This window comes from Pituophis catenifer, unplaced genomic scaffold (assembly GCF_029215685.1).
Source record: "Pituophis catenifer annectens isolate HBS135680 unplaced genomic scaffold, rPitCat1.0.hap2 SCAF_1, whole genome shotgun sequence".
Lineage (NCBI taxonomy): Eukaryota > Metazoa > Chordata > Lepidosauria > Squamata > Colubridae > Pituophis > Pituophis catenifer.
In genome coordinates, this window is record NW_027256881.1 from 118768284 (window position 1) to 118795424 (window position 27141).

Sequence of the window (27141 nt, forward strand, 5' to 3'; positions counted from 1 at the left end):
CTAACAAACCAAAAAGTCATGCATGCTGAGCTGCAAATACCACTTAGATTCAAGATTTCTCCCCCTTCCTTTTCCTTACACAGATAGTTCTCAACTTATAACCGTTTGTTTATCCCAAAGGTGCTTTTTTCAAAAGGCAACTGGACTTTGTTTTTCCTTGAAGGCGTTTAGTTTTTCATCCAAGAAGCTTCTTCAATTCTGAGTTAGAACTGAAGAAGCTTCTTGGATGACAAGCGAAACGTCTTCAAGAAAAAACAAAGTCCAGTTGCCTTTTGAAAAAAGCACCTTTGGGACAACTATGACCAGGATGACCCAGAATCCCCATCAACATTTAACTATTTGGTTAGGGACTGTTCAAAGTTACAGTGGCATTGAAAAAAGTGAGTTATGACTGATTCTCATGCTCATGACCATTGTAGAATTCTCATGGTCATATGATCAAAATTTGGATGCTTGGCAACCAGCATATATTTACAAAGGTTGCCTTGTCCTGAGGTCATGTGATCACCATTTGCCAACTTCCCAGCCAGCTTCTGAAAAGCAAAGTCAATGGGGGAAGCTGGATTCTCTTAACGACAGTGATCTACTTAACAACTTCAGTGATTTGCTTAACAGCCATGGCAAAAAAAGGTCATAAAATCAGGCACAACTCACTTAATAATCACCTTGCTTATCAAGAGAAATTCTGATCCCAATTGTGGTTGTTAAGTTGCAGACTACCTGTATAGACAATATATGTGCAAAAAATGTTCCATATTCTGTTGAGAAGCTATTGGAAAACATATTATACTCATTCAGCCTTGTGAAAAGAGTTGAAGCAATTTCAAAATTGCCAGCCTACTGCTACTGCAAATTTCTGATTGGCCAGAATTGGAATTTACTGGCTTCCAATCACTTTCAATATTCTGTGGAAAATCTAAAAAATGACAACCTCATCTCCCATGTTATGAACTACGGGAAGATGTGTCGAACTCTTTGTAACCATCTGGAATTTGGCAGCTCAAATTGGGTAGTCCTACAGTCGTAACCTTGAGTATCCGAAATGGGAGAGGTGAGCGGAGAAAAATTAGTTGGAAGGTACAGAACATCTCATGAGGTAGTGGAGGATGGATAGCGGGATTAGTGAGTAATAATCTGGTAAATTGGTGCTTTGTAAGAGGTTGTGTGACCTGCAACTACCATCTGGTAAATGGGAATGCCCCTCAGCAGCCATTTTGGAATAGTGTCCATTTAAATGCTCAATATTCCTAATATGCCATTTAGCCCCAAAGGCTGAGGACTCTTGTAGAAGAGTGAATGCAGTATTATGCATTTAAAGAAAGGAACATTGATGGTAGATGTATTTCTCTGAGAAGCAAATCTTACAAGCCAGATCTTTTTGGAAGTAAACGAACCTGACTTAACTGAATTTTCAACTGCAGCATTAGCTCTGAATTACTGAAATGTTTACTATGTGGGGGTACCTAGATATAATTCAAAGTACACATTTTGTTCAACATTTTAAAGCATGGCTGATTTAGGGTTGGTGCATTGGGGTAATAAGCTATACTCAGCGATATTCTGCGATAATCTCTTTATAACTATAACACTGTAAGCAGCTTTTATTATTTCTGTTAGAAACATTGTTTCTAGTCCTTCACATGCCAGTGGGAAATCATTCACATTATATCTTGGCTTGCTGGTTTTCGTTTTTTTTTCTTCTTCAAACATCTTTAGCTATTCACTCTGTGCATCCTAGTTAAACAATCTCAGCAATAGAGATATTCAAGTCGATTATTTACAAGAATTTGCATATTTCGTTGAGGAGCAAGCCATATTCTGAAAAAGCTCTAGTTCTCTGTAACAATGCTTGATCTTTTCATTCTGGTTCTTCTCATTCTGAGCTCTTTCTCAGTTTCTAAGCCATTATTCTTCTCCTTACAGCTTTGTGTTCCGCCCTTCTTCAGCTTTGCTTTCATGTTCTTCATTCCAGTCTGACTTGCTCTGACTCCAGAGCAGACCAAACTAACAAAAAATAATAATTAAAAACTACCTATACTTATAAAGGATTTATATCTACTATCCCAAACATAGTTTTACAATGTGAACTCTAAATATCTTGTTTGTACATCTAAAATGGCAATATAGTCTGTTTTCACTGATTCACTGAAACTAATGAAACATAATACCGAATAACTATAAACATTCCTTTCCCCTCAGTTAATCAATATGCCGCTTTACAGAATTTCTTGCTAAATTTTCTTTAGATACTGCACAAATGTAATTACAAGAATATATGTATGTAGTTAAATTTACTGGAAAAGTAATAAATTGTAACATTTACAGTTTTTCATTTTGGCCCACTTTAATTTGTATATATTTTATAACACATTGGATCCCTAAGATCAGAAACTCAAATAGCTGATTTTGGGAAAATCCTCATATTATTAATATTCAGGTACTAATTATCCTGTTAAAATAATTGTAGATTGATAAAAAGAGTATATCAGTAGCCTGATGTGATCAGTTATTAAGATTATGTGCTATTTAGAAGTGTTTAATATGCAACAAAACAGACTCCTAAACAAATGTTAATATATTGATCTAGTCTAGAAAATGCTAGTATAGATTTAAAAGTTAATTGTTAGAAAGCTACTACCTGTATAGTTTTACTCAGCTCTGAAGATGTTTGAATACTTTAAAAACAAAATATGCATATAGGAATGAGATTGAAAGCCCTACCTGGTGGTCCAGGTTCCCCAGGTGGCCCAGGTAATCCATCTTTTCCTGGAAGACCTGGCTTCCCATGAGTTTGGGAAGCTAGCATAGCAGCAGGCAACTTCAGTTGAGACACAAACTGAGTCATCCTCTCTTCATTTATTAAAAAAGCAACAAGGATAATAAAATAGCATTAAATGTCTTTTCAATACTTGGAAAAATATTTTTATCTATAACTACAATATTACAGTTTATAATTTTTCAAATTATAAGTGGTCATTAAAGTGATCATTTCTTTTTTTCACTTCTCCCTTTCTTCCTAGCCTGCTTTCTGATTTTTCCTGACCTGTGTATTTGAGTTTGGCAATATGTTACCTTTTTAATGTGTTTAATTGCCATGGGTGAAGGACCAACGACAGAAGCTTTATTATTTATAATTTTTAGCCTTTTAAGTAGGCTATTGTTGGGTGGTGATGAAGTCTCCTTGGTCTGAAACTAACTTCTAGAAGCATGAAAGGAAATAGATAAAACTATGTAATTCCAAGGGAGTCTTGTGCACTTCTCCCATATCCCCATTCAGCTTTCTGCCTCATCACTTATTTGACCTCTAAGCTTGTGTGCTTTAATAAAATGATGGGGGAAGTTGGCTAGGATATGAGAAATGCACACAGTCTCTCTCTGCAATTAGCCTAGTCTGAACTGAAACCTATTCCTGTGTCAGATATAGATGGAACAAAACTGGGCCCTGTTATCTTTCAAAATCTTTGGTATGTGGGAATCGTGTGTGCAATAGATATGATTGCATTTTTTAATCATAACATTTGATACAAAATGATGCATGGAAGATATGTATGTTAACTAGCATCATCTCTTCCTAGAAAACAATCATGTATCTTAGTATTCTTTAATTCAAATAACAAAAAGGAATCATTCTTTAGGAAACCTCTGTGAGTGCCTAAGAGTAGGATTATTTTGTTTCATTTTGTTTATTCTGTTATTTTTCTTTGTCTCAGTCAGCAAAGAGAAAAAAAAATGCTGAGAAAAGTTACAGATTGCACAGGCTAGTTACCCCCTGCATAATATTGATTGAAGAGCAGACTGGTATCAAAGACTTGGTGAGGAAGCTGGCAATATAGGTTACTTTTCCTCCACCTTATTAAGTTTGTGTAGTCCAGAAACTGACACTGAATATCCCCTCTATTTCTATGTAGTTTGAACTGCCTCTGGTTTGCATAATTTCACTTTAGAAGAGGAAAGAGAAGAAAGTCATAAGTGGGTCTTCTTTTATTTGATTTTATTGCTTCACTTGACCCTGAGGGTTTTGCACATCAAGAACACTCTAATGTGTTGCATTGTGCAGAGTTGCACAATATTTGGAAAACCAAGATTAAAACAGACCACCATGAGCTTAAAAATCTCAATTTTTACTGTTCATCCAGCACTGCAAGAAAATGTTTTTCAATTAACTTTTCCCTAGATACAATTCATCATATTTTGGAGGATGTAGGATGGATATATAAAGGTGCTATAGGTTTCATTGCTATCTGCCTTCTAACAGGTGAGTATCCTTTGTGATTCCAGTACACATTCAACAAGTAGATTGTTAGTTAAAGATATTTTGAATGTCAAACCATTATTTGTGATAGGTGACTTGGAAGGAACCTGCCTGTCTTAAGCATTTTAAATGTATTTGTATAAATGATGAAATTGTTCAGTGAAATTGTTTCAAATGTTACATATCCAATAGATCTATAATGCACGATTGGAAGCAAGTATTTACAATGAAGATGTGAATACATTTGCCATTTCCTTACCTTCAAAAACTCTAAGAACCTCCTGTCTGACATATTTTTTCATTTCCTCAAATGAAATTGAATCAGCCTGAAGAAATAAAAAAATGAAAGAGATTAAGAATAGACGGCTTGGGCTACAAAATCATCAAAACAAATAAAATTGTCTTCCTGTTTCTATTAAGAGCTCTGCAACAATAAAAGTTACAAATAGAATTCATGTAATGAAAACCTGCTAGCATCATAACCATAACCACCCATCACCATATAAGCAATACTACTGCCTAGAAATACTTGTTTCTCAATGATTCTTTCAGAGTTTTATTTTGAATTAAAAAAAAAAGAAAAGATAGCCAAATCCAAACCAATAGACTGCATGCAGACTTGAAGGCCCAGAACTCCTTCCAACTGCAATTTCTGAATATAAAAATTGGATTTTCTTCTGGTGTAGAAAACATATACAAGCTGTTGTTTAATCTTTAAAATAGGCTTAGAATAGAAACCCATTTCATTATATTTCCTCCTGTTGTGTCCTTCCCATTAAATAATGCAAATTTGCCCACTGTAGCTTTACCCTCTCCAAAATGTTAGGTGTAGCACATAGCCAATGAAGGTTGACCACTCCCTGCCCTTCACCTTACCGGTATTCCTGGAATTCCTGGAACACCTGGAGGGCCCTTTTGACCTGGAGGTCCTGAATTGCCTTTTTGCCCTGCAGATCCAGTAGGTCCTAGAGGCCCTTGGTCTCCTGGTAAGCCAGGTTTCCCCCTTTCACCTTGTGGGCCCCTGTCTCCCGGTATACCTTGATCACCCTGTTGAAACAAAAAAAAGAATGCCGGGTCAAATATTTTGCTTGAGCTTTCATTTATCTTAAATCTCTTGAAAATGAAAATATTAAAGACAATTAGAGGGGAGCAGTTCTTTGTATTTCCAGCCAAAAACATGCCTTAGAGCTTTGCAAGGTGCTTACATAGCACCTTCTGCATCTTCCTAAACATACTTTTTTCCCCTTATGATTGCACAGCCACACTATTTTGGGAAAAGAAGAGTAACCAGCTGTGTGGGCATCCCTGCATGTTTTGAGGCATATTTTTTTTTTTTGCCTTCAAATTCAAAGCACTTTACAGTCCTTCTAAATAATATTTCTTTACACTACAGAATAACATTCTGTTAAAGAACCACATAGAGAAGACCAAGAAAACTGGAACCCATGAACAAAACAACCAGAAAATCCCATAAAGTTCTACTTCCTTATCAGCTGTAATATTTTAGCACTGCAAAAGAAAGAAAATATAAGAATATAGAAGACTGAAGGACATGATGCAAAGAAAGGAAAATCCATAGGAATTTCTATTCTTCTAACTACAGATTTTTTTAAATACACCAAATGTTTAAAAGAGATCTTTCTTATTTAGTTTATCTTCTGAATTTTAGATAAAATAGGATGGGGAATACAGCAAAAAAACCCACAAAACTGCTTTCCTCTTTTATGCAAAGAAGTTTCTCTTGACAACGCCCTTGATGTCTTTATCATAAGGGCTGTAAAGACAATGTTGTCTACAATCCAAAATAAAATGAAATAAGTCTTAGGTGTAATATTAATTATATAAAGTGATCCATCACTCAAATAACTATATAAACCAGCCTTCTCCAAGCTCATGACCACCAAATATACTAGAATTACAAAAATATCAAAAAATATCAAAAATATCCTGTAAACTTTGTATAAAATATACAAAAGAATGAAGGCTATTGCTTAACGCATTGTAAGCCGCCCTGAGTCTCCGGAGAAGGGCGGCATATAAATCAAATTAAAAAAAAAAATATGCTTGCTGCAAATTTTGGGAGCTGAATTCCCAATCCATTTGGAGGACAATGCTTTGACTTTTTGTTTCCTTCTTAGCTTTTTAAACTGCCTTTTTGAATGGTGTATAAGCAGTAAGCTGAAATGAACAGGATGACACTTAATAGGAACAAATATGGGAGCAAATATATGTTGGGGAAGATCTGGTTTGGCAGTAATATATGTGAAAAGGATAGATCACCAGTTGTATTGCAGCTGCTAAAAATCTAATACTATTTGGGGATGCCTTAATAGGAGTATGGTGTTCAGAGCATGGGAAGTAATCGACTCTAAGTCAGACCCCACTTAAAATACTGCATTTAGTTCAGGTCGCAAACTTGGAATGAATTCATTAAGACTTCTAAATAATCTGCCATTTTAATATGTTTGATTTCCACTGTATTAATATTCATTGCAAGCTATAATACTTGAGTTTATATGCATTTATATTTTACAAGTATGCATGTAAATTGCAAATAATAAATTGGATAAATAGTATGACAATTGGCAAAGTAACTTACGCGTTCTCCTTTGGGGCCTCTATCACCAGGTTTACCCATTAAACCCTACAAAAATGGAAAGTATTGCTAAAATATATATTCTTGCTCACAAAGGCCAAAAGCACAATTATATTCTGCATACATAAATAGTTTTCTTACCTGAGGACCAGGCAATCCATCTTTCCCACTTAAACCCTAAGGAAAAAAAACATAATGAGCCTCATATTACCAAATGTATGAATTTTGCTATCTATATCTTAAGACAGAACAGAATATAAGCATAAAGCCCTCAGGATGCAAAATCTCAACTGATAAAGTGATTGAAGACAGTTGGCAGCTGCCCCAAGTCCTACTCATTCAGGTTCCAAAGGGCTCAAGGCATTCTTCAATCAAATAACCACAAAGTGGGTGTTGGACTTAGAGTAGCATTTAATGCCTACAAATTATCAGTAAAACTAACTTCTAAAATAATATAAAATTACTCATTACTATATAGCTAGCTAGGTCAGAGTATGCACTTTTATTATTGCGAGATCAGTTTCCTTTACAGGTATGTTTAATTGCTGAGGAGGGTTTTCCCTCCTAAATAAATGGAAAATCCCAGCAAATTTTAGTGGTTTCATTTTGGGGACTTGCAGAGGAGGAGGAAACAATAATTTTGGTAGAGTAGCTTTGCAGGGACTTCATAATAATAATTAATTATAATTATGAAATTATAATTATTGAAAGAGGCAGTGGTGAGGCCTCTCCTCAAGAAGCCTTCCCTGGACCCGGCAGTATTGGCTAACTATCATCCGGTCTCCAACCTTCGCTTTGCGAAGGTTGTTGAGAGTGTGGTTGCGCGACAGCTCCCCCAGTACCTGGATGAAACGACGTATCTGGATCCGTTCCAGTCGGGCTTCAGGCCTGGGTACAGCACAGAAACGGCATTGGTCGCGTTGGTTGATGATATCTGGAGGGCTCGGGACAGGTCCTGGTCCTGTCCTGGTCCTATTAGACCTCTCAGCGGCTTTTGATACCATCGACCATGGTATCATGCTGCACCGGTTGGAAGAGTTAGGGGTGGGGGGCACTGTATTATGGTGGTTCTCCTCCTTTCTCTCCGACCGGTTGCAGTCTGTGTTGACAGGGGGGCAGAGGTCGACCCCGAGGCCCCTCATATGTGGGGTGCCACAAGGGTCAGTCCTCTCACCCCTTTTGTTCAACATTTATGTAAAGCCGCTGGGCGAGATCATCCGTGGTTTTGGGGTGAAGTACCATCAGTACGCTGATGACACCCAGCTGTACATCTCCACCCCGGACCACCCCAACGATGCCCTTGAAGTGATGTCCCGGTGTCTGGAGGCCGTGCGGATCTGGATGGGGAGGAATAGGCTCAGGCTCAACCCATCCAAGACCGAGTGGCTGTGGTTTCCGACATCCCGATATAGTCAGTTGATGCCATCGCTGACTATTGGGGGCGAATCGCTGGCCCCCACGGAGAGGGCTCGCAACTTGGGTGTCCTCCTGGATTCACGGCTGTCTTTAGAAGAGCACTTGACGGCCGTGACCGGGAGGATTTTTCATCAGGTTCGCCTGATTCGCCAGTTGTGTCCCTTTATGGATCGGGACTCCCTACACACAGTCACTCATGCCCTCATCACTTCCCGCCTGGACTACTGCAACGCTCTCTACATGGGGCTCCCCTTGAGGAGCACCCGGAGGCTCCAACTGGCGCAGAGTGCGGCCGCGCGGGTGGTTATGGGAGCGACATGGCGCTCCCGTGTGACACCTCTCCTGCGCGAGCTGCACTGGCTCCCAGTGGTCTTCCGGGTGCACTTCAAGGTTCTGGTTACCACCTTTAGAGCGCTCCATGGCTTAGAACCTGGTTATTTACGGGACCGCCTACTACCACAAGCAGTCTCCCACTGGCTGGTACACTCTCATAGGCACTCCTCTGGGTGCCGTCAGCTAAACAATGTCGACTGGCGGCCCCCAGGGGGAGGGCCTTCTCTGTGTGGGCACCCACTATCTGGAACGAGCTCCCCCCAGAGATACGGAGGATCCCGGATCTACACACTTTCCGCCGTGCTCTTAAGATTCTCCTATTCCAGCAAGCTGGCCTGGCCTAATTTTCTCCCCTGTTTTAAAATTCTTTTACATTGAAATTTTAATTTGTTTTAAATTTTGGGATTTTTAATTGTTTTGGGCTAAATTATTTAATCTGGTTTTAATTATATCTTTTAACTTTTGTATTTATATATTTTATTTTGTGCCTGTTCACCACCCTGAGTCCTTCGGGAGTAGGGCGGTATATAAATCTAATAAAAGAAAGAAAGAAAGAATTAATCAGATTATGGCATAAATTGTTTATTGTGGTCCCAGGGGTTATTGACACACTGGGTCAGTGGTGGGTTTCAATTTTTTTTACTACCGGTTCTGTGGGCATGGCTTGGTGGGTGTGGCTTGGCTTGGTAGGCGTGGCTTGGTAGGCATGGCAGGGGAAGGATACTGTAAAATCTCCATTCCTTCCCCAATCCAGGGGAAGGTTACTATAAAATCCCCATTTCCTCCTGATCAGCTGGGAATTGGGAGGCAGAGAATAGATGGGGGTGAGGTCAGTCAGAATTTTTACTACCGGTTCTCTGAACTACTCAATATTTTCGCTACCAGTTCTCCAGAACTGGTCAGAACCTGTTGAAACCCACCTCTGCACTGGGTGCCATAGCAAAATATCTTGGATGGCACCTAGAAAAACTGTGCATTAACAAAATTTCCATTTGTCTGATAATGCTGATACATTATAACATCCTAGATTCTTGGGAAGAACTTGATGCATCTAAAGACCAGCACTGGTTAAAGAACTGGCAGCTGTGACTTCACATGATTGTGAACAGATAACAATAACAATCCAATAATTGGCCATTAATTAATTAGTTGGATGAAGAAAAAACGAATCCCTGTCTTAGGTCATACCAGAATCCCTTTTCAATTACTCACGGGTATTCCCGATGGCCCTTCTGGCCCTGGGAAGCCAACATCTCCAACAGGCCCTCTTTCACCCTAAAGGAAAAATAAAGAGTCTTTTATATTAACTGAAAGCAATTAGAATACTAATACTATTATGGGAGTGCTGAAACCTAAGTGCTCTTACAGGTTCTCCAGGGATTCCTGGTGGCCCTGGAGTGCCATGCCTTCCCTGTAAAAATAAATACATAGAAAATCACTTTAAAAAAAATCAATTATTTAGTCTGCTCTGTAATTATAGCTGTTTTAACGTATATTAGGTTACACTATATTACACTGATATTTCCTGAGCAATGAATTCTTCCTTAATTATAAAAGCTTTTGGTTCCATTCTTATATATACTAAAACTATACTAATTTAGGCTATTCACACTAAATTCAATGACACTTACTTCTGAACAGTAAAGCATCTTTTTCTAAAAATTATTAGAAATATCTTGAGATTGTTAAATCCTCTTAGGATACAAATTGACCCTCAAACACTTTTCAGAGGGCATAAATTAAATGAAGCTTTAGTTATAAAAATATATCATAAAAAGAAGAGTCATGACTTAGGGGTTGCATGTTCTTCAACCCCAACATCCCAAAAGAAAGACAAATCCTGAAGCAAAACTGTCACATTTCTGTTTTCTATTCCCCCACACTTAAATCAAAGTGAGAATCAGAGCAGAAAATCCCCGGAAAGTGAATTCTTCCTATTCTTATCCTTACATGTGTATAAACTGGATGAAAATGTATAAAGACTTTGTTATCACTCTTTCAAATGATAACATCACATTAATAGATGCCCCCCACAGCCTCTCAACAAACCAGGAGGTTGATCTATAGCCCAGCCCATCTGAATGTACCCATTGCAGTAATACTATAAAATGGATTACAGATAGAACAAAGAAAAAAATAGAGATCAGATATTTATTCATTCATTCATTCATTCATTCATTCATTCATTCATTCATATCTGTTTTTTCAGATTTGTTAATTCTGAATATAGGTGTGGGCTTGTTTTTTCATTGTCTTATTATTTGTTTTAATTTCTAACATAAAATAAATAAGGAATGATTTTCCTTAAAATGTTGATTTGCTAACTACAGAAAATTTCCTCCAAAATTGAATGCTCAACACATTCTAAATATGAATGGAGATCATTTGTAAGAAGAAAAAGTTAAGGTTAGCTATCAGCAGTGCAAATTGTTTGGGTATAGTCTACTTCCAGATTCTTTTGAAGATTCATAGTAAGAAGGCAAGTAATGTAGGAGGTATTTTATAGTAAGAAATGAGCATATAAGAAAAGATTAATGATTAGGTATGACAATATTGATTCTGAACATCCAGAAGAGTATTTGGCTACAATTTCCCAGTTTGTACACATTGTTATGTAATGCGTGTCTAGCAGACTACCCTTATTCCAGTTATTGTGATTACTATTCACTTCCACAAAATGGAAACATCATTGTTAAGAGTATACTTACAGGTATTCCTGGAACTCCTGGAGGTCCCACTGATCCCTGGTCACCCTAAAAAAGACATACTACATTGCAGTATTTCCAAAGTATATCTCTTGAGAAAATCCAATGTCTGCTAAGAAGGCTTAATGAATTCACTCAGCATTTGAGGAAACAATTCTTCTCATACATTGCATGATCTCTTATTTATATGGGAAACATCTCTTATTTATATTATCTGAAACAGCCTTCATCCTATTAAAATAAAAAGAATCTATTTGGATTTTTCCTTTGCTTCTGTCTCCTGAAATGATCATAAACAATCACAGACATCCAGTTACTTCTGTTGAGCATTAATGATTGTCATCAGTTCTTGTTTCTGGCATAAATTCTAGAGAACAGCTTAGAGAAGGAGGCAAATTCCATACATTACTCAGGAAATGACACTTTACCTTAAATTATCAAAAAAATCTTCAAGACAATGAACTTTTTACATGCAACCTTATGTAAACTGTATGTACCCTGTTTTCCCCAAAATAAGACATCCCCTGATAATAAGCCCAATCAGGTTTTTGAGTGCATGGCAATAAGGCCAAGCGCTTATTTCAGGGATCAAAAAAATATAAGACAGGGTTTTATTTTCGGGGAAACACGGTATGTATGTCACAATTATTTTGCCATATTCAATAGGAAAACAAAGAAATGAAGTTTTCTGAGTGGTGGACTAACAGTATTGGAGGACTGGGAAAACAGGGTAGCTTATAGCCAGGGATAATGACTGTGATTGTGATAACAGTAACAACATGAGAATATTCAAAATCTTTTACCATACAGTTAATTCTGTTATAATCTCTTTTTTGCCATTTATTAACCTCGCTGCATGAATAGCACATTCTCTTTTCCTATATTTTTATTTCTACTACAATTAAGGCAATCTCAATTTCTTGCCAACTTGGTGTTTAGAGAACATAATAGAGGAGCCTATTGAAATGAAGTCAGTTGAATGTAAATTATTCCTGGAATATACCCATTAAGAGTTCACTACAATAGTAATAGAACTTCTACTGTCCTGGCCACTCCTGCCAAATGCACTATAATTATATAATGTAGAGTATATAATACTCTAATAAACCAATTATCTGATTTGTTTCTCACATTCATCTCATATAGATATAGGCTTGTAGCTACAGGCAAAGTGACAACTTACGTGAATATGAGTGTCCTTTATAATACTTATCAGCTTTTCCTAATCTGATATACTGGTTTCTGAAAAGAATGCTCTGGAAGAGCAAATACCCCCATGTATAATTCAAACAGACCACAATGAAGAATCTACCAATTACAATCTCAAGACAGTCAGAGGACAGCAAGGTAGAACATGGTCACTAAGGTTAGGAGAAGACACAATAGCAGCTTTCATTCTTTTCTTTTTTCCTTTCCTTTCCTTTCCTTCTTTCCTTTCCTTTCCTTTCCTTTCCTTTCCTTTCCTTTCCTTTCCTTTCCTTTCCTTTCCTTTCCTTTCCTTTCCTTTCCTTTCCTTTCCTTTCCTTTCCTTTCCTTTCCTTTCCTTCCCTTCCCTTCCCTTCCCTTCCCTTCCCTTCCCTTCCCTTCCCTTCTCCTCTCCTCTCCTCTCCTCTCCTCTCCTCTCCTCTTCTCTTCTTTTCTTTTCTTCTGTTTTCTTTTTTGCCAGGGAAGGAACCATTCTAAATCAAAGCTATTTAATAGCAGGTAGAAAAGAATCTAACAAGTTGCTCAATAACAATCGCAGACAATATGGAAAGATAATTTGGAAAGATTAGGAAAGCAAAATTTATACAGGTTGAATCTGCATCTTGTAATAGATGGATAAGCAATCATATGCTTTGTCTTGGTGTGTTGTACTGTATGATCTTAGCTATGGTGGTTTAGAAACCAAGGTTTATGTTTAGTGCTTTATGAATCCAGCCAATATTTTTCATTAAAAATGGATAACTAAGCCATGACTTAATGCTATATGTAAAACCAAGTATAGTCTTTTCTTCCCCCACTCTAAATTTTATCTGAATTTACAGTACATTCCATTTGGATTCACAGGCCATAGTTGCCAGCCTGGTGCAAAGCAGGTTGCCCAAAAATAATAGCAGTTATTGTCCAAGAATCATCAGCCAATATTTTTGTTGTTGCATAGCAAGTTTTTCTTCTACCTTCAATTTATTCTGTGAAAATGCCCTAGCTAGCACAAACAGCAACATCCAATGTGCTTGGTGCTGTCATAACACTAAGGTGATATCTATTTGCTTAAAATACTCAGTTTTGCTGTAAACTTGTAATTATTTTGTTCTAAATGGAGGATTTCCTATACGATTTAAATATGTAAAGGAGAATTGGAAAAGAATGATTATTGTCAGTAGGTAAATGCAATCAATTTTCCACATGTAATTTTGTGATTAAAATGCTACCTTTTCTCCTGGTAGTCCTTCTAACCCTGGTAGTCCCATTGGGCCCGCTTCACCCTTGGAAAAAAACAAAAAGACAATCATTTCTGATTTCAACACTCTAAGTAAATAAAGCCAGATGTATTTCACAAGCTGCTACTTGGCAATGACCATTTTTGCCCTGCTGAGCATTTTAATGACTTGAAACTAAAAAGTGTTTTCAGATTCAAGATTGTTTTCTGTGTGATGTCTGGCTATACAGTATTTAGGTTACACAGGGGCATAACACTTGTGTTTACATTCTCTTGCACAAGTAATGACTAATGGCCATTTTAGTGTATTTTAAAAGGATCTGAGCCTAGTACTAAATTGGTTTCCATCATCACATCTGATAAGACTTCATTCCATTAAATTGAATTGATTTTAATTGGGTTGTTTTAAATTGTGGCCAAAAATATTTAATTATTTTTTAAACTGTTTTTAAATTTTGTATGTTCTGTTTTATTCTGGCTGTTCACGGCCCTGAGTCCTGCTGGAGAAGGGCGGTATACAAATTAAAAAAACAAATAAATAAATAAATTCCATAATTCAACTATATGTGCATAAAGTGGTTCCTTTTATAAGTAAACCAAATGGTCAATGTTGGCTTCTAGTTCTGAAACTGGACAAAATGAATTCCACAAATCTCCTCTCCATCTTGACATTATATTCTCCAGGGCCATTTGCTTTCTTTCCCCTACTGAGATTAACTATCCAGAGGGATAGAAGAAGGTAAATGGAAACTGGAAATGGAAACTAATGGCCAAACACATCAGGGTACATTTTACAAATAAGGACTCATTTTACCCATTACATACCATGGCTCCAGTCTCCCCCTTTGGGCCCTGTAAGACAATAGGACACAGTACATCATTTATTTATGAGACTGATACCATGAGATTGATCCAATGATTTTATGGTCTTTTATCAGAATCAAGAATCTTCCACTATTGAATGAATTAGCCCATAAAATGTGATTATTTGCTTTTTCCATAAATGTTCTGAGTCTAGGGAAAAAATGGTATTTGAAAAATAATCTGGAGAATGCCTTTATTTTCCATTTGCTATGATACTTTTATTCCTCAATATTTGCCATGAATTATTTTGCAAGAAATAGATCATTACAGCAGATTATTTATTTGTTTTTTTATCATGTTTCTTAACCTCCCACCTCCCTCAAAGATAATTTATCATTTATCCAGAAATAATAAATGAATTCATGTTGATTCTGCTCTATAAATAAAACTCATGCATCCACTGATTGATGGATTGAGCAAGAAACCCTGTATATATATCTATTATTTTTAATAATGACACTTTAACGTAACTATCATATAAAACAAAAATAGATCTTTGCATCTTTATAAAATAAAATGTTTTCTTTGGAAATAAACAATAACCAATTTTAAAAGCTCATTTTAAAATGGAAAGAATGAGGTTGTAGAAATTTGGGCAAAAATTTGGTACTTCAAATGGAATCAAGATTCCAAACTTTTGATATAAATTTCTGTAGTCATTTTCCACATTGATCTAAAATTCAGGGAGGGAATCTGACAGGGAGGGAGGTAATCTTGTTTTAAAAGAATTATCAGAAAAGATATCTATGAATTACTCCTTCTGGGTACTAACAAGTCTGTTTAGCAATGAATAGGCTCCATCTCCAGATAAAAATTTGTATATCATAGCTACATCTGAGAAATCATTTTTAAAATATAATTTCAGAGAAAAAATAAGATACAATTCTTTTTATGTTATTGCTCTCAATAAATTATTTTAAAAGGGAAACATGTTTACATTTGCATATTTCATTTAATATTTCTACCATTCAACTTTCCTAATAAATGACTTTAATATATTGAAGAATACTATGTCAGTTTGCAGTGAAGTATCGAGTGTTCAATTTCTCAAAAATATTAGTTAAATAGCCTAGCTGCACTTTGAAATCACTGATAATAAACTTATATGCCTTTCCTTAGTTAAATATTGATAAAAGCCATTTTTCACTTCAAAAGCATGTGTCAAAATATTTCCCAAAGCAGCCACTCATAGTAAACAATAAGAAAAGCAACTCTTGAGAATAATATTTTCTTGACAGGCCTGGCTTTTATAAAGATCCTAATATTTTTTATTCTTTGTAGAAACATCTCCACTGCCGTACTCAACTATTCTTATCAAATGCTTGCTTATGAAACATTTATTTATGTCATCAAAAAATCTAAATTATTTTATTAAAAATGCATCTTTATTGCTATTCATCATCTGATCTATCTAAATGAAAAATTATGTGTTTATCTTTTCAATTAATTGATCTCATATATATATGTAATTTGTTGGAAAACAATGTCATTAAAGAAATACTTGGAAACTGTTTGCAATCATCTCAGTATGTATCAGAAATTACATTTTCTCCTATAATTGTGTCAATTTTTTACAGGTTGATAAGAAATAAGAGGTGATTCTAGAGGGATATTTTAAAACCAGATTCCAATTTGATTTTTCATTTCATTCCTTTTCTTTTTTTTAGTGATAAAAGTCTGGAGATTTGTTAGTTAAGTTATCACAACTTCTTTTCAGAAGTCATTTTAATTTGTTACAGTTTTTATTTTTAATTGACAGCTTTTTCTGACAAATAATACACTAAAGACTTTCTTCTCTAGAAACTCTTGGGAAATCAAAAGATGCTTAACTTCCATTATACTTTTTGATCTAGACTTATTTTTGTCAGCATTTTAGCATTTTGTTTACCACAAACACACCCTTCTCCATTTTTAGTCAAAACTCTAAAACCACTCTTTAGCTGAGGATAGACCAGAACCTGGCTCTTCCAGTGTGAATTCATCATCTTGAACACAAAACCGCACTGGACTCACACAGGCCTGCACATGCAATACCAGAATGCTGTCATGGAATCAGGACAACTGCCATCCAGTGAGGTTCATTGTGTAGGATTGCACTATTTAATAATATGCTATTTTAATGTTTAAACTCTTTTGATTTTTTTAAAAAGAAACTGAACATGAATTTTATTTCTAATTGTAAACTGCATAGACCAAGATTATGATACTCATTGGACTTGACAGGCTTACCATCTCTAACTATGCTGGTTATAATTTTATATTTTTAAACCTTTTTTTTCTTCCATGGAAAAAAGCCAAAAATCACAATGTTTTTTTAGAAATTTATAATGTCACATTGAAAAATACATCGAAAGACACCAACATGAAGTGGAATCTAGGTACTAGTGAATATTAGTATTATGCAAAATGCTATTCTTCTTCTTATCAGTCCTGTTTCTGGATATAAACAAGAAAGTGTTGTAACTTCTACAAAATTGGATGTACCCGGAGGCTCCAGCTGGTCCAGAACGCGGCCGCGCGGGGGATTATGGGGGCGACGAGGCGCTCCCATGTGACACCTCTCCTGCGCGAGCTGCACTGGCTCCCGGTGGTCTTCCGGGTGCGCTTCAAGGTGTTGGTGACCACCTTTAAAGCGCTCCATGGCTTAGGGCCGGGGTACTTACGAGACCGCCTTCTGCCACCAATAGCCTCCCACCGGCCAGTACGCTCACACAGAGTGGGCCTCCTCAGGGTGCCGTCTGCCAGACAATGTCGGCTGGCGACTCCCAGGGGGAGAGCCTTCTCTGTGGTGGGGCCCACCCTCTGGAACAACCTCCCCCCAGAGATACGTACAATAACAGACCTCCGGATTTTTCGTCGGGCCCTGAAAACCCATTTATTTCAACTAGCTGGGCTGGCTTGAGTTAAATTTTAAATTGATTTTAAATTGGGTTGTTTTAATTTACAGCCAAAATATTTAATTATTTTAAACTGTTTTTAAATTTTGTATGTTCTGTTTTTTACTTTGGCTGTTCACCGCCCTGAGTCCTATTTGGAGAACGGCGCTATAGAAATAGGAACAAACAAACAAATAAATAAATAAATAAATAATATCAAACTATAATAATGCCATACTTACAGGAGGCCCAGGGGGACCAGCATAACTAGAACTTCCCTGCAAAGGAAAAAAGATTTCACATTAAATTAAAATTTAAGTCTTGTAAAGTGACTTATAGTTAACTTAGTGCCATTGGTCTTATTTTTTTAAATTGATCTTTTGTGGATTAAGAGACTTCTGTTTTATGTTATGGAATACTATATGTTTCAGATGTAAAAGGTGTAGATAGTTCTTAGAAGATCTGCATTGATTTTTTAAAAAATGTAAATTATTAAAACTGATTGTTTCCCCATTTTGCTATTTTTAATCAATAAAAACAGGATATACATTCAACAAACAAAAAATGTTTTCCATGCTACAAAATACCTGTAGTTTATATAAGCTGCTCATGCCACTACTTTCACTATATGACATACCCTAAAGAAAAAATAAAAACAATATATTAATTAGAAACCTTAAAACTCAGAATAAGTCCCGATGCCTTCTAAGATATCAGCACTACATATACTTTATCTGAGGCAACAATATGAAAACAGAAATTCTCCTAAACCAAAAAGCAGACTTGGGGAAATTCTGGATCTGCAAGATCAACCTGTAAGTTCCCCCCTGTTCCTAGGCCACCTTCCTCCAATTGTCTGTTTTCTCCAGGGCAGAGTATGAGGGATGATAGGAGGCAGAATGACTCTGCCTTGCACTTAGATGGCCTTCCACTTGACCATGCAAAAAGCAAAGTCTTGAAGCAGTGTAAGATTGATATCTCCCCTGCCAAAGCCTTTTTTCTATGTAGTATCAGATTGGAAAATATAAACCAAATATTATCATTGAATAATATTTCTCCATTTGTTGCTTCATAGAAAAAAGGTCTCCATGAAGAATGAGAGGGGAGAACTTCCCTGCTTTGACTCCATGGATTATCTTTCTCCAGGAAAATATTGTTTCCTCTTACAGAAACAGACCATGTTAAAGCCAGGCACTTTTCTAGGAATAAAGGGACTGACAACATTTGACCTACTGAAGCTGTTAGGAAATTAATTCTAATCCCGGATTATGTTCAGTTCTTCCCTGATACAGACCTTTCCTGATGATGTATTGCCCTAATTTTGGGAATCTATTCCATCAAAATCATACTATGAAATATTTTAGGACTTCAGCCACTTTTAAGAGAATTCAAATTACTTACAGGTGGTCCAGGCTTCCCAGGAGCACCCTCATTTCCCTAAACCAAAAAAAGAATAACACTCTGAAAAGACCTGTTCCAGAGAGAACAGTAAGAGTTTACAGAATATATATAGATAATACTTGCATTTAAAATGTGTAGTACAAAGTAAATAATATTTAGAATTGCTAGTGCTTTTTCACATTAAAATGTTTTTAAATGCTACCTCTTATCTCAGTGGTAATTCCAAAAGTTCTCTGCACTTCAGCTTAATGACTAAGTAATATTCTAATCTAACCATGGGGACAATTACCATGCAATTTAAAAACTTAATTCTATTCTTTTACTTGCAGTTTTTAAAATCTATTCAGAAGAAAATGACCAAAACAACGTTCTTGATGTGTGTGCTGTAACTACTTCACTGTGGGACACAGAATTTGGCAGATAGATTATTAAAGTTAATAAAGTTGAGAAAAATGGAGATATTTTATTGAAGATAAAAATATTTTTCTAAATAACTGCCACCAGTTCCCTGTGACAAATTGTCTCCACAATGTAAAAAACCTTATGACAAATTGTCTCTGCAATATATAAATTCAGAATATAAAAAGAAAGTGCATTGCTCTATCTTAAAAGATGGCATTGATGGTGATTAATCTGTACTATCAAACAAATTGTTGTAGCAGAAGGCACTCATTCTCAAATGAAGAACATTAAACCACAGATGGGTTATGAGAGTGTCGAGAATACTGTTGACATTGAAGCTCTCAGAACACTTCAAAACCAAGTTTTTTTTTAATGAACTCATCTATTCTTAGTACACTTCAAAGAAATTATTTAAACATGTTTAAGAAGTCGGTTTTGGGGTTTACATGTTGATAAATGACCATATTTAGAGTCATAAACTTTCAGCAAAAAGATGAGATCAGAAGTGCTACAATTTCTGCTCTCAGGAACAATCAATGTTTGGGCCCATATTTATTGAGCATCAAGTACAAAGAACTTTTGGAATTACCACTGAGATAAGAGATAGCATTTTAAAATATTTCTATGTGAGAGAGCTCTAATAAATCTAGTTATTACTTTCTTTGTATTGCTATACAAACTATGCAAACCACAAATCTTTGAATTTCTATAAAATGAAAGATTCAATCTCAATAATGTTAAAGAGTGCACCTGGAATTTTTTATTTAACTAAGAAGAAATTAAGTAGAAACAATAAAAATGCTTTTAGAGGGGTATGTGTGTACTGTGAAGAGTAGCAGACCTTCTCGCCTTTTGTTCCTGGTGAACCAGGATGTCCAGGTCTTCCTATGGTGCCCTGTAAAATAAAGAAATTACATAAAACAAAAGAATTCAATGTCATCTCATTCAGGGTTTGAAAGCTCTGCTTTTGGAAACTAGTCTTAAAACAAATGATTTTTGTGCAATTATTTATTTAAACATGTATTTTATTTCATCTGACATGTCAGATATAAACCAAAAACAACATTGTAGAAAAACTCATTTTTCAAGTAAACCTTTTATCTGAAGGAAAGCAAATCCTAACATTATATTAACATCATCAGCACCCGATCTAGGAGTTACAGGGCAGGGGTGAAATCCAGCAGGTTCTGACAGGTTCTGGAGAACCAGTAGCAGAAATTTTGAGTAGTTTGGAGAACCAAAAAATGTCACCTCTGGCTGGCCCCAGATTGGGGTCGGAATGGAAATTTTGCAATATCCTTCCCCCAGGAGAGGGGAGGGAATGGAGATTTTGCAGTATCCTTTCCCTGGAGTGGGGTGAGAATGGAGATTTTGCAGTATCCTTCCCCTGCCATGCCCACCAAGCCATGCCTACCAAGCCACACCACACCACGCCCACCAAGCCACGCCCACAGAACAAGTAGTAAAAATAAATGGATTTCACCACTGTCACAGGGCAACATGTTCCTCAGTATTGGTGTTATTTTTGAGAAGGTCCTATTCAGTCTATGCTACACTGTTACATTATGGGTAGAACACAAAAAAAAATCCTCTCCACCTGATCTGGGGATATGTCTGCTAAGCAGAAAATAGCCCTTCAAGTAATTTTTCCTAAACAAATGTGCAAATAAGTGCAAGTGTTACAGAATAAGCGAAATGTCACCCAAGGATCAGCATGTGCAAACATTTTTGCTACTACTCAGAACTTCCTGAAGTTTCCAAAGTTTCTTCAAGATGATCCTTACTGCACTTCTTAATATAACTAAAGCACACTTTATCCTTATACTTGAGGCAAAGTACTGTACTGCTTCTTATTGATGCTTTATATCTTTGACATATTTTTAAAATAGAATGGCTGAAAGTTGTTTTTCTGATGTCATTCCTTTTCTTTTCCCCAGCTTTGACAAATTATTTGCAATGATTCTATTTTAAAATAATGCATTTTTTAAAAAATATAACAATGCATCGATGGCATTTAGCACCAGAGAGATAGTCAAAAATAGTGGGACTTCTAATCTATGTTGGAAGTATAAACACAAAGAAGGGTGTTTATTATTTTACCAGGTATCTAAGTTAGCTTGAGAGGCTTTAAAAGAGGACTTTCATACTCCTTACTTAATCAATTAACTCTTCTCAGATACAATACCCCAAAGTGACTGTGGTACTCAATGAGTTTTATATGTACAAACAACTGTAGTGGGTAGAGAATAATATAGAGTATTACATATACCTTTTGTAGATAATGCATTACATATATCTTAGTGTAAGATTGACAATTCTACTAAAAGAGAATTAGGGATATGATCACCATTTTATTGCAGTTACTGCAAAGCTTTCCCACATTATTTTCTCCAAAGTTATTGTATTATTTGTTTAAATTTCAATACTGTTAACATGTTTAGGAATTATTAGATGTTCTTTTTATATTACAAAATAACATGGAAATCCTTTGCCCATATCTTCTTTTGAGATGTTATTAAAATTGTTACAGCCACTCTACACTCTTAGGACTTCCTACTGATCTCCACTGAAGTACTAATCAGATCTGACCCTGCTTAGCAGGGAATCAACTAAGATATTTCCTTTTGCTATAACCTATCAAGTACCATTATTTGCACTCAATTTAGCAAATCATCTTTTCAAGTCATATTAAGAAGAACATTGAGCGGCAGCTGTCAAGTTATTAGGCTACAATATTGCATTGGCAAATATAAAAGTAAATACTTACAGAAGATCCTGGTGGTCCTACCACACCAGGTACCCCTGGAATTCCTTGAAGGCCCTGAAATAAATCAAAATATGTGAATGGGAATATGTGAACTATGCTTGTGTGTATTTGATATTTGTTTAAATCATTGCCAAGAATCTTTACCTAAATTTATAGAAAATGCAGTTATATAGCAGTAAACATTTTCTATACACAATTAGTTCAGATAAGTCAAACATTATGCTAATTGGTAAGAAGGTTCCTAAATACATAGGGAAAAAAAGCAAGTACTGATTCAAGTATACAATAAAACTGAATATACAATAGAAGTTAGAGAATATTGAAGTAACATTTAAAAAAAACTGGAAACAGAACATGTTTCTTGATACCATACTTTAATTCTACTTTTCTGCCTAGGAAAAGAACCCATTTCTAGTACATGTATACTCTCTCAAAATTCTCCTGTGAACCAGAAACATTTTCAGACAGGCTTAAAGTACAACCCTGCTTTGCTGATTTTGAAACTATTTCGTTCAGATACAATCTGCTGCCCTGGATGCAGGATTAATTTAGCCACTTGCCGTGCAATAGAATGTGAGAACCACTCAAGAGTGCTAGATTGCCTAAGAAGCTTATCAACTGTGCAGCAGTTTGACTCTTGCTCAGTAACCAAATAAGTCTGAGTGGCACCCTACCGATCTAATAAAAAGATTTGCACTCACTCCGGAGCCTCTTAAAAATCTAATTGCCAATTATAAACCAGCCCTTTTATTTGGATTTGCCTTTTGCTCATGGGTTCTGAAGAGTGAATTATTGTTAAGAAGCGCTTGACGTCAGGTATCTGGATTTTCTGCTATTGCTGCTTCTTTTGCTGCATTGTAAAGGAATCTTTAAAGATATTGCAAGTCACCCAAATAAATAAATAAATAAATAAATAAATAAAATTGCTTGCTTGTGGTGAATTTGGAATAATTCTGCCTATTTTATTGAACAGGTTTCCGATTTAGGCTTCTGCTATATTATTGGTGCTATATTATACAATGCCATATTGCTATCTTATTTTTTTATTTTAACCTTTGCTAATAGACATGAGAACATAAGGCATTCATAGTTGTATACAGATGGAGTTGTATTTAAGCCTCTGCCTATTTTTTTTTTTTAAATCAATAAACACAATGTTTCCCCAAATCAAATGTATTCTGATAAGCTATATGTCAAGGTATACATGATTAGTCCTTGTATGCAGACCCAGATTGTTGGGGGCAATATGTTGACTCTGTAAACTGCTTAGGGAGGGCTGTAAAAGAACTGTGAAGCGGTATATAAGTCTAAATGCTATTGCTATTGCTATTCAGCTACTAAGTGGAGACATGGCCAATTACACAATGTTGCAACATCCACTATCTATGGTATGTTTTCTCTTTTATAGACAGAGGAGAAACAGGTGGCAAACAGGTAGGGAAAAAAAGAGGAAGAAAAGGAAAGAAAGAAAGGGAGAGAATGAAATGAAGAGAAAGACAGGCTGATGGAATAAAGGCAGAAAAAAATGGAAAGAGATTTATGGAGAAGAAAAAAAGTAAGGGATGTTTTATTCAACTGAAAGCAAGAAATAACCTTTCATTTAAATTTCCTAATTTAAAAATATTTCTGGGGGGAAAAACTCCCTCTCATTAAAAATCCCTTTATCCCAAAGATCCTTGGTCATGTGGGAATCCATGAACTGGCAGTCATATTTTTTTAGGCAGAGGAGACTTTTTGCCTTCAGTAATATGAATAAGGAAAATCATTTTTTTGCAGGAGGTGGGGGAAGCATGAAGTAAATTCACTTAGTGAGGAATGAATGGTGGAGAAATGCCTTCTCTATGCCAAAAATATCTTGCTTTCTAGGGCTATAGTGAGAGGGTTAATAGATGTGGCAGTGACAGTAGCGAGGCTTGTTAAATCAAATGCCTGAAAGCCTAGAATGAAGACTTGGAAGATGACAAGGGTAACGCTAATAGGAAAACTATTCTTGTTACAGCAGGAGTAGATCTTCATACCTCATCGCCTTTCTCTCCCAGAAGACCAGGAAATCCACGTTCTCCTTTGCTCCCCTTGGGACAAAGAAAATAGACATTGCCTCGTTAATAAAACACATTTATTAGTTTCAAGTAATGGATGCCAAAATAGCATAGCAGAGAAGGTAACATGCTCCTTGTTCCTTAACTCTAACAACTGCATCATCAGTGATGGCTTAAACGCATATAAACATTTACATTTTGTAATCCAATGCATACTTGGAGTTGAATCCTACTAAATTCAAGAGAACTGTTTAATTTTCATTGAATTGCAGTATTGATGCCGAATGACAGAGTAAGGAGAGATCACTCTGTATATATGAATCAGCTCGTAAAAAATGTTCAAGATAATTTTGTACAGGAATTCTCCTTGGTACTTCATTGTTCCCACATTTTATGTAAAGTGCAACATTAATTAGGAAGTAAATTCAAAAAAATCATTTGTCCATGATAAATCAAGGGACCAGACTGAGGGGTCTAATCATATGAAAATGAGTCCAACAGTAAGCTAGTAGGACTACCACTAATGCAATTCAGAGGACTCGTGTAGCTCAGACATTGTTATTTTGAAATCAGATCAAAGTGTAAAATCTGTGAACTAGCAAAGTCTATTGTCTTGACCAGATTCATTTTCTTATAATGTTTCCTTTATAAATTCTGCTCCTGTGCAGCCATCTCTTTAATTAAAAGTTTCTATGCCATTTCCAGAAGACCTGACCAACTAGGACTGGTCACTTATTCTGAGGGGGACAGTGCAGGAATGCACATGTCTTTTAATCTGCCAAAATGTTGATTATTTCTGGTAGTGATAACAATGTATTTACAACTTAAAAAAGCAACAACCTTGCATGTATAATTAAATAAAACCCACAAATTATCAAACTTCATTTTAAAAAGCTCACATGAGGAACTCACCTTTGACCCTTCTCTTCCTGGGATTCCTGGGGGACCTCTTGGACCAGGATCTCCCTTAATGGCACAAAGACAATGGTAGAGGGATTTTTTTTTTTTTTTAAAGTAGCCTTGGGGAATGTATTCACACAGGACATAATACTGGATATACTTCCTGACTTCAATATCTTGCCTATGATAAGTCTGCAATATTGCATTTTCTCCTCTGAGAAAAATATTCTGATCAAAATATCAAAAGCCTTGGTGACTACCTTCTAATATAAATCTTGACAATGTGAAATAGAGCTTAAGGGAGTGTTGCCTTATTTTGGATTTTTGTTTATGAAGTGATAAATAGAAGAATATTTCAGGGTGTGTAGATTTAATAGCTGTAAACTGATGGAAGGTTGTAAGCAGAGGCAACTGTAAGCTGATGCAATGGGAATGAGGCAACAGTGTTACTGCCACTTTAAGAAGCTGGGTAAAAAGCTGTATATATAAGGGAAGCCATTAGAAGGCGTCTCTCTTCTCCTCATGTTTTCTCTTCTGTATCTCATTGCCCTCCTTGTGTCAGTAGCTGTATAAGGTATTTACCATGTATAAGTCTGTATATATTTAGCAGTAGATAAAACCACTGTTAACTATCTAAAGGGTCTGTGTGCTGTGTTTTGTTCCTGGGTTTATCTAATAATATTAGTCACGCTGCCTAAACTCTGACAGGTTATAGGCCCAGTCCAGAGAGAAAACCATAGTAATTAGTGAGCCTAGAGAAAAGAGAATCCCAGTGTGAGCTTGCACCAGAGTAGGTGGTTTAAATCGTGGTTAGCAGGCAGCATAGCCTCCGTTGGTCTAATGGGAAGAGGTTTCCTGGTGTCTCAGCTGAATGAGACTAATTACCTCTCCTGGAATGTGAAGATGGAATAGCATTAAATGTTAAATTTAAGAACTATTTGTAAACAGGGCCTTCATTACTCAGGGAGCTTCTGTAAAAGTTGCTAAAACAAAACTTTAGATAACAAGACTTTGAAAATGCATGGATGTTATACATGCGGAAAAAAGCATTAGTCATTTTATATGTGTGTAAAAGAAATATGATGTTTCAGTTTGGGGTAGTGGTTAAGGCATCAGGCTAGAAACTGAGAGAATGCGAGGCACAAAGACAGCTAGGTGACTTTGGGCCAGTCACTTTCTCTCAGTCCTAGGAAGGAGGCAATTGCAAAACGCTTCTGAAAAACCTTGCCAAGAAAACTGCAGGGTCAATAAGAATTGGCCATGATTGAATGAAAGGGGAAAAAAAAGAAACAAAGTCATCCTCCAAACAGAAGAGGCACTAAAAACCACAGGTCTTAGATCGTGGACGCAAGAAAGGACAGGACATGCAGTAAACTCCAACACTTTTATTACCTCCGAAAATCGCAATGGCAATCTTAGCCGCGGCAGCTCCTTTTATAGCTAGGAGCTGTCCGCGGCTTCAGCCACTGACGGTCCTATGAATTTCCCGCTCTAGTCCCTGATTGGTCCGTTCAAATCTGCCATTCAATACTCAACACCCCTCCCCTCTAGTTAGCATAACCAATCCTGGAGTCCCTAGGCAATGTAGTCACGCAGGTAGGCGGGTCGTTTCGATTCGCGACTTGACCTGTGCAGTTCAGTCGTTTCGGAGTTCTTGGAGTGAGAGGTTGAGTTCCGTGGCTCTGCTGGCTCCGCCTCTGGAACTCTCTAGAACTTGCCTGCCGGAGTGGAATTATTTTCTTGGGTGTTACTCCCTTCCTCCCCTGGATGACATGGTGGATTATCGCTGACGGTCTGCTCCTTCTCCTAGACTTCAGGTAAGTGTCCACTGCCTCTGCTTGGGTTTGAGTCTCTTCTCATGGTGTTTGGTGCTTGTGCCTGTGGTAGGGAGTGGTTTCTGTCTGGTGGGCCGAGTTCATTCCTTGTCATTCTGCCCCTGAGCTGATCGATGTGACGTTTCCACTGTCATCCGTCCTTGGTCTGCAATCTGTATGACAATGGTCCTGTTATTTGTGTTATTTCTCCCGGTATCCAGAGGGGGTTGCCGCTGAAATTTTTTGCGTAGACTTTGTCCCCCACCTGGAATTTGCGGATCTTGCTCGTGGAGTCCATGGGTTTTTCAGAGCTGTATTGAGGGTGCAATCTGTCTAATGGGGATTGCAGCTTTC

General features: G+C 36.6%; 1 protein-coding gene across 1 annotated transcript in view; it reads right to left on the minus strand.

Moving 5' to 3' along the window:
- Nucleotides 1–27141, minus strand: part of COL19A1 (collagen type XIX alpha 1 chain) — a 170385-nt gene that overhangs the window by 6411 nt on the left and 136833 nt on the right. Inside the window, exons 28-44 of the mRNA XM_070954645.1 lie at nucleotides 24986–25039; nucleotides 24053–24106; nucleotides 22035–22088; nucleotides 20109–20162; nucleotides 18866–18901; nucleotides 18052–18102; nucleotides 17707–17742; nucleotides 14550–14576; nucleotides 13717–13770; nucleotides 11306–11350; nucleotides 9964–10008; nucleotides 9810–9872; nucleotides 6990–7025; nucleotides 6852–6896; nucleotides 5129–5299; nucleotides 4512–4578; nucleotides 2722–2850 (exon numbers count right to left, since the gene is read on the minus strand). Coding sequence (XP_070810746.1) covers nucleotides 2722–2850; nucleotides 4512–4578; nucleotides 5129–5299; nucleotides 6852–6896; nucleotides 6990–7025; nucleotides 9810–9872; nucleotides 9964–10008; nucleotides 11306–11350; nucleotides 13717–13770; nucleotides 14550–14576; nucleotides 17707–17742; nucleotides 18052–18102; nucleotides 18866–18901; nucleotides 20109–20162; nucleotides 22035–22088; nucleotides 24053–24106; nucleotides 24986–25039 — 1021 coding nt within the window. The remainder of the gene's footprint in view (nucleotides 1–2721; nucleotides 2851–4511; nucleotides 4579–5128; nucleotides 5300–6851; nucleotides 6897–6989; nucleotides 7026–9809; nucleotides 9873–9963; nucleotides 10009–11305; nucleotides 11351–13716; nucleotides 13771–14549; nucleotides 14577–17706; nucleotides 17743–18051; nucleotides 18103–18865; nucleotides 18902–20108; nucleotides 20163–22034; nucleotides 22089–24052; nucleotides 24107–24985; nucleotides 25040–27141) is intronic.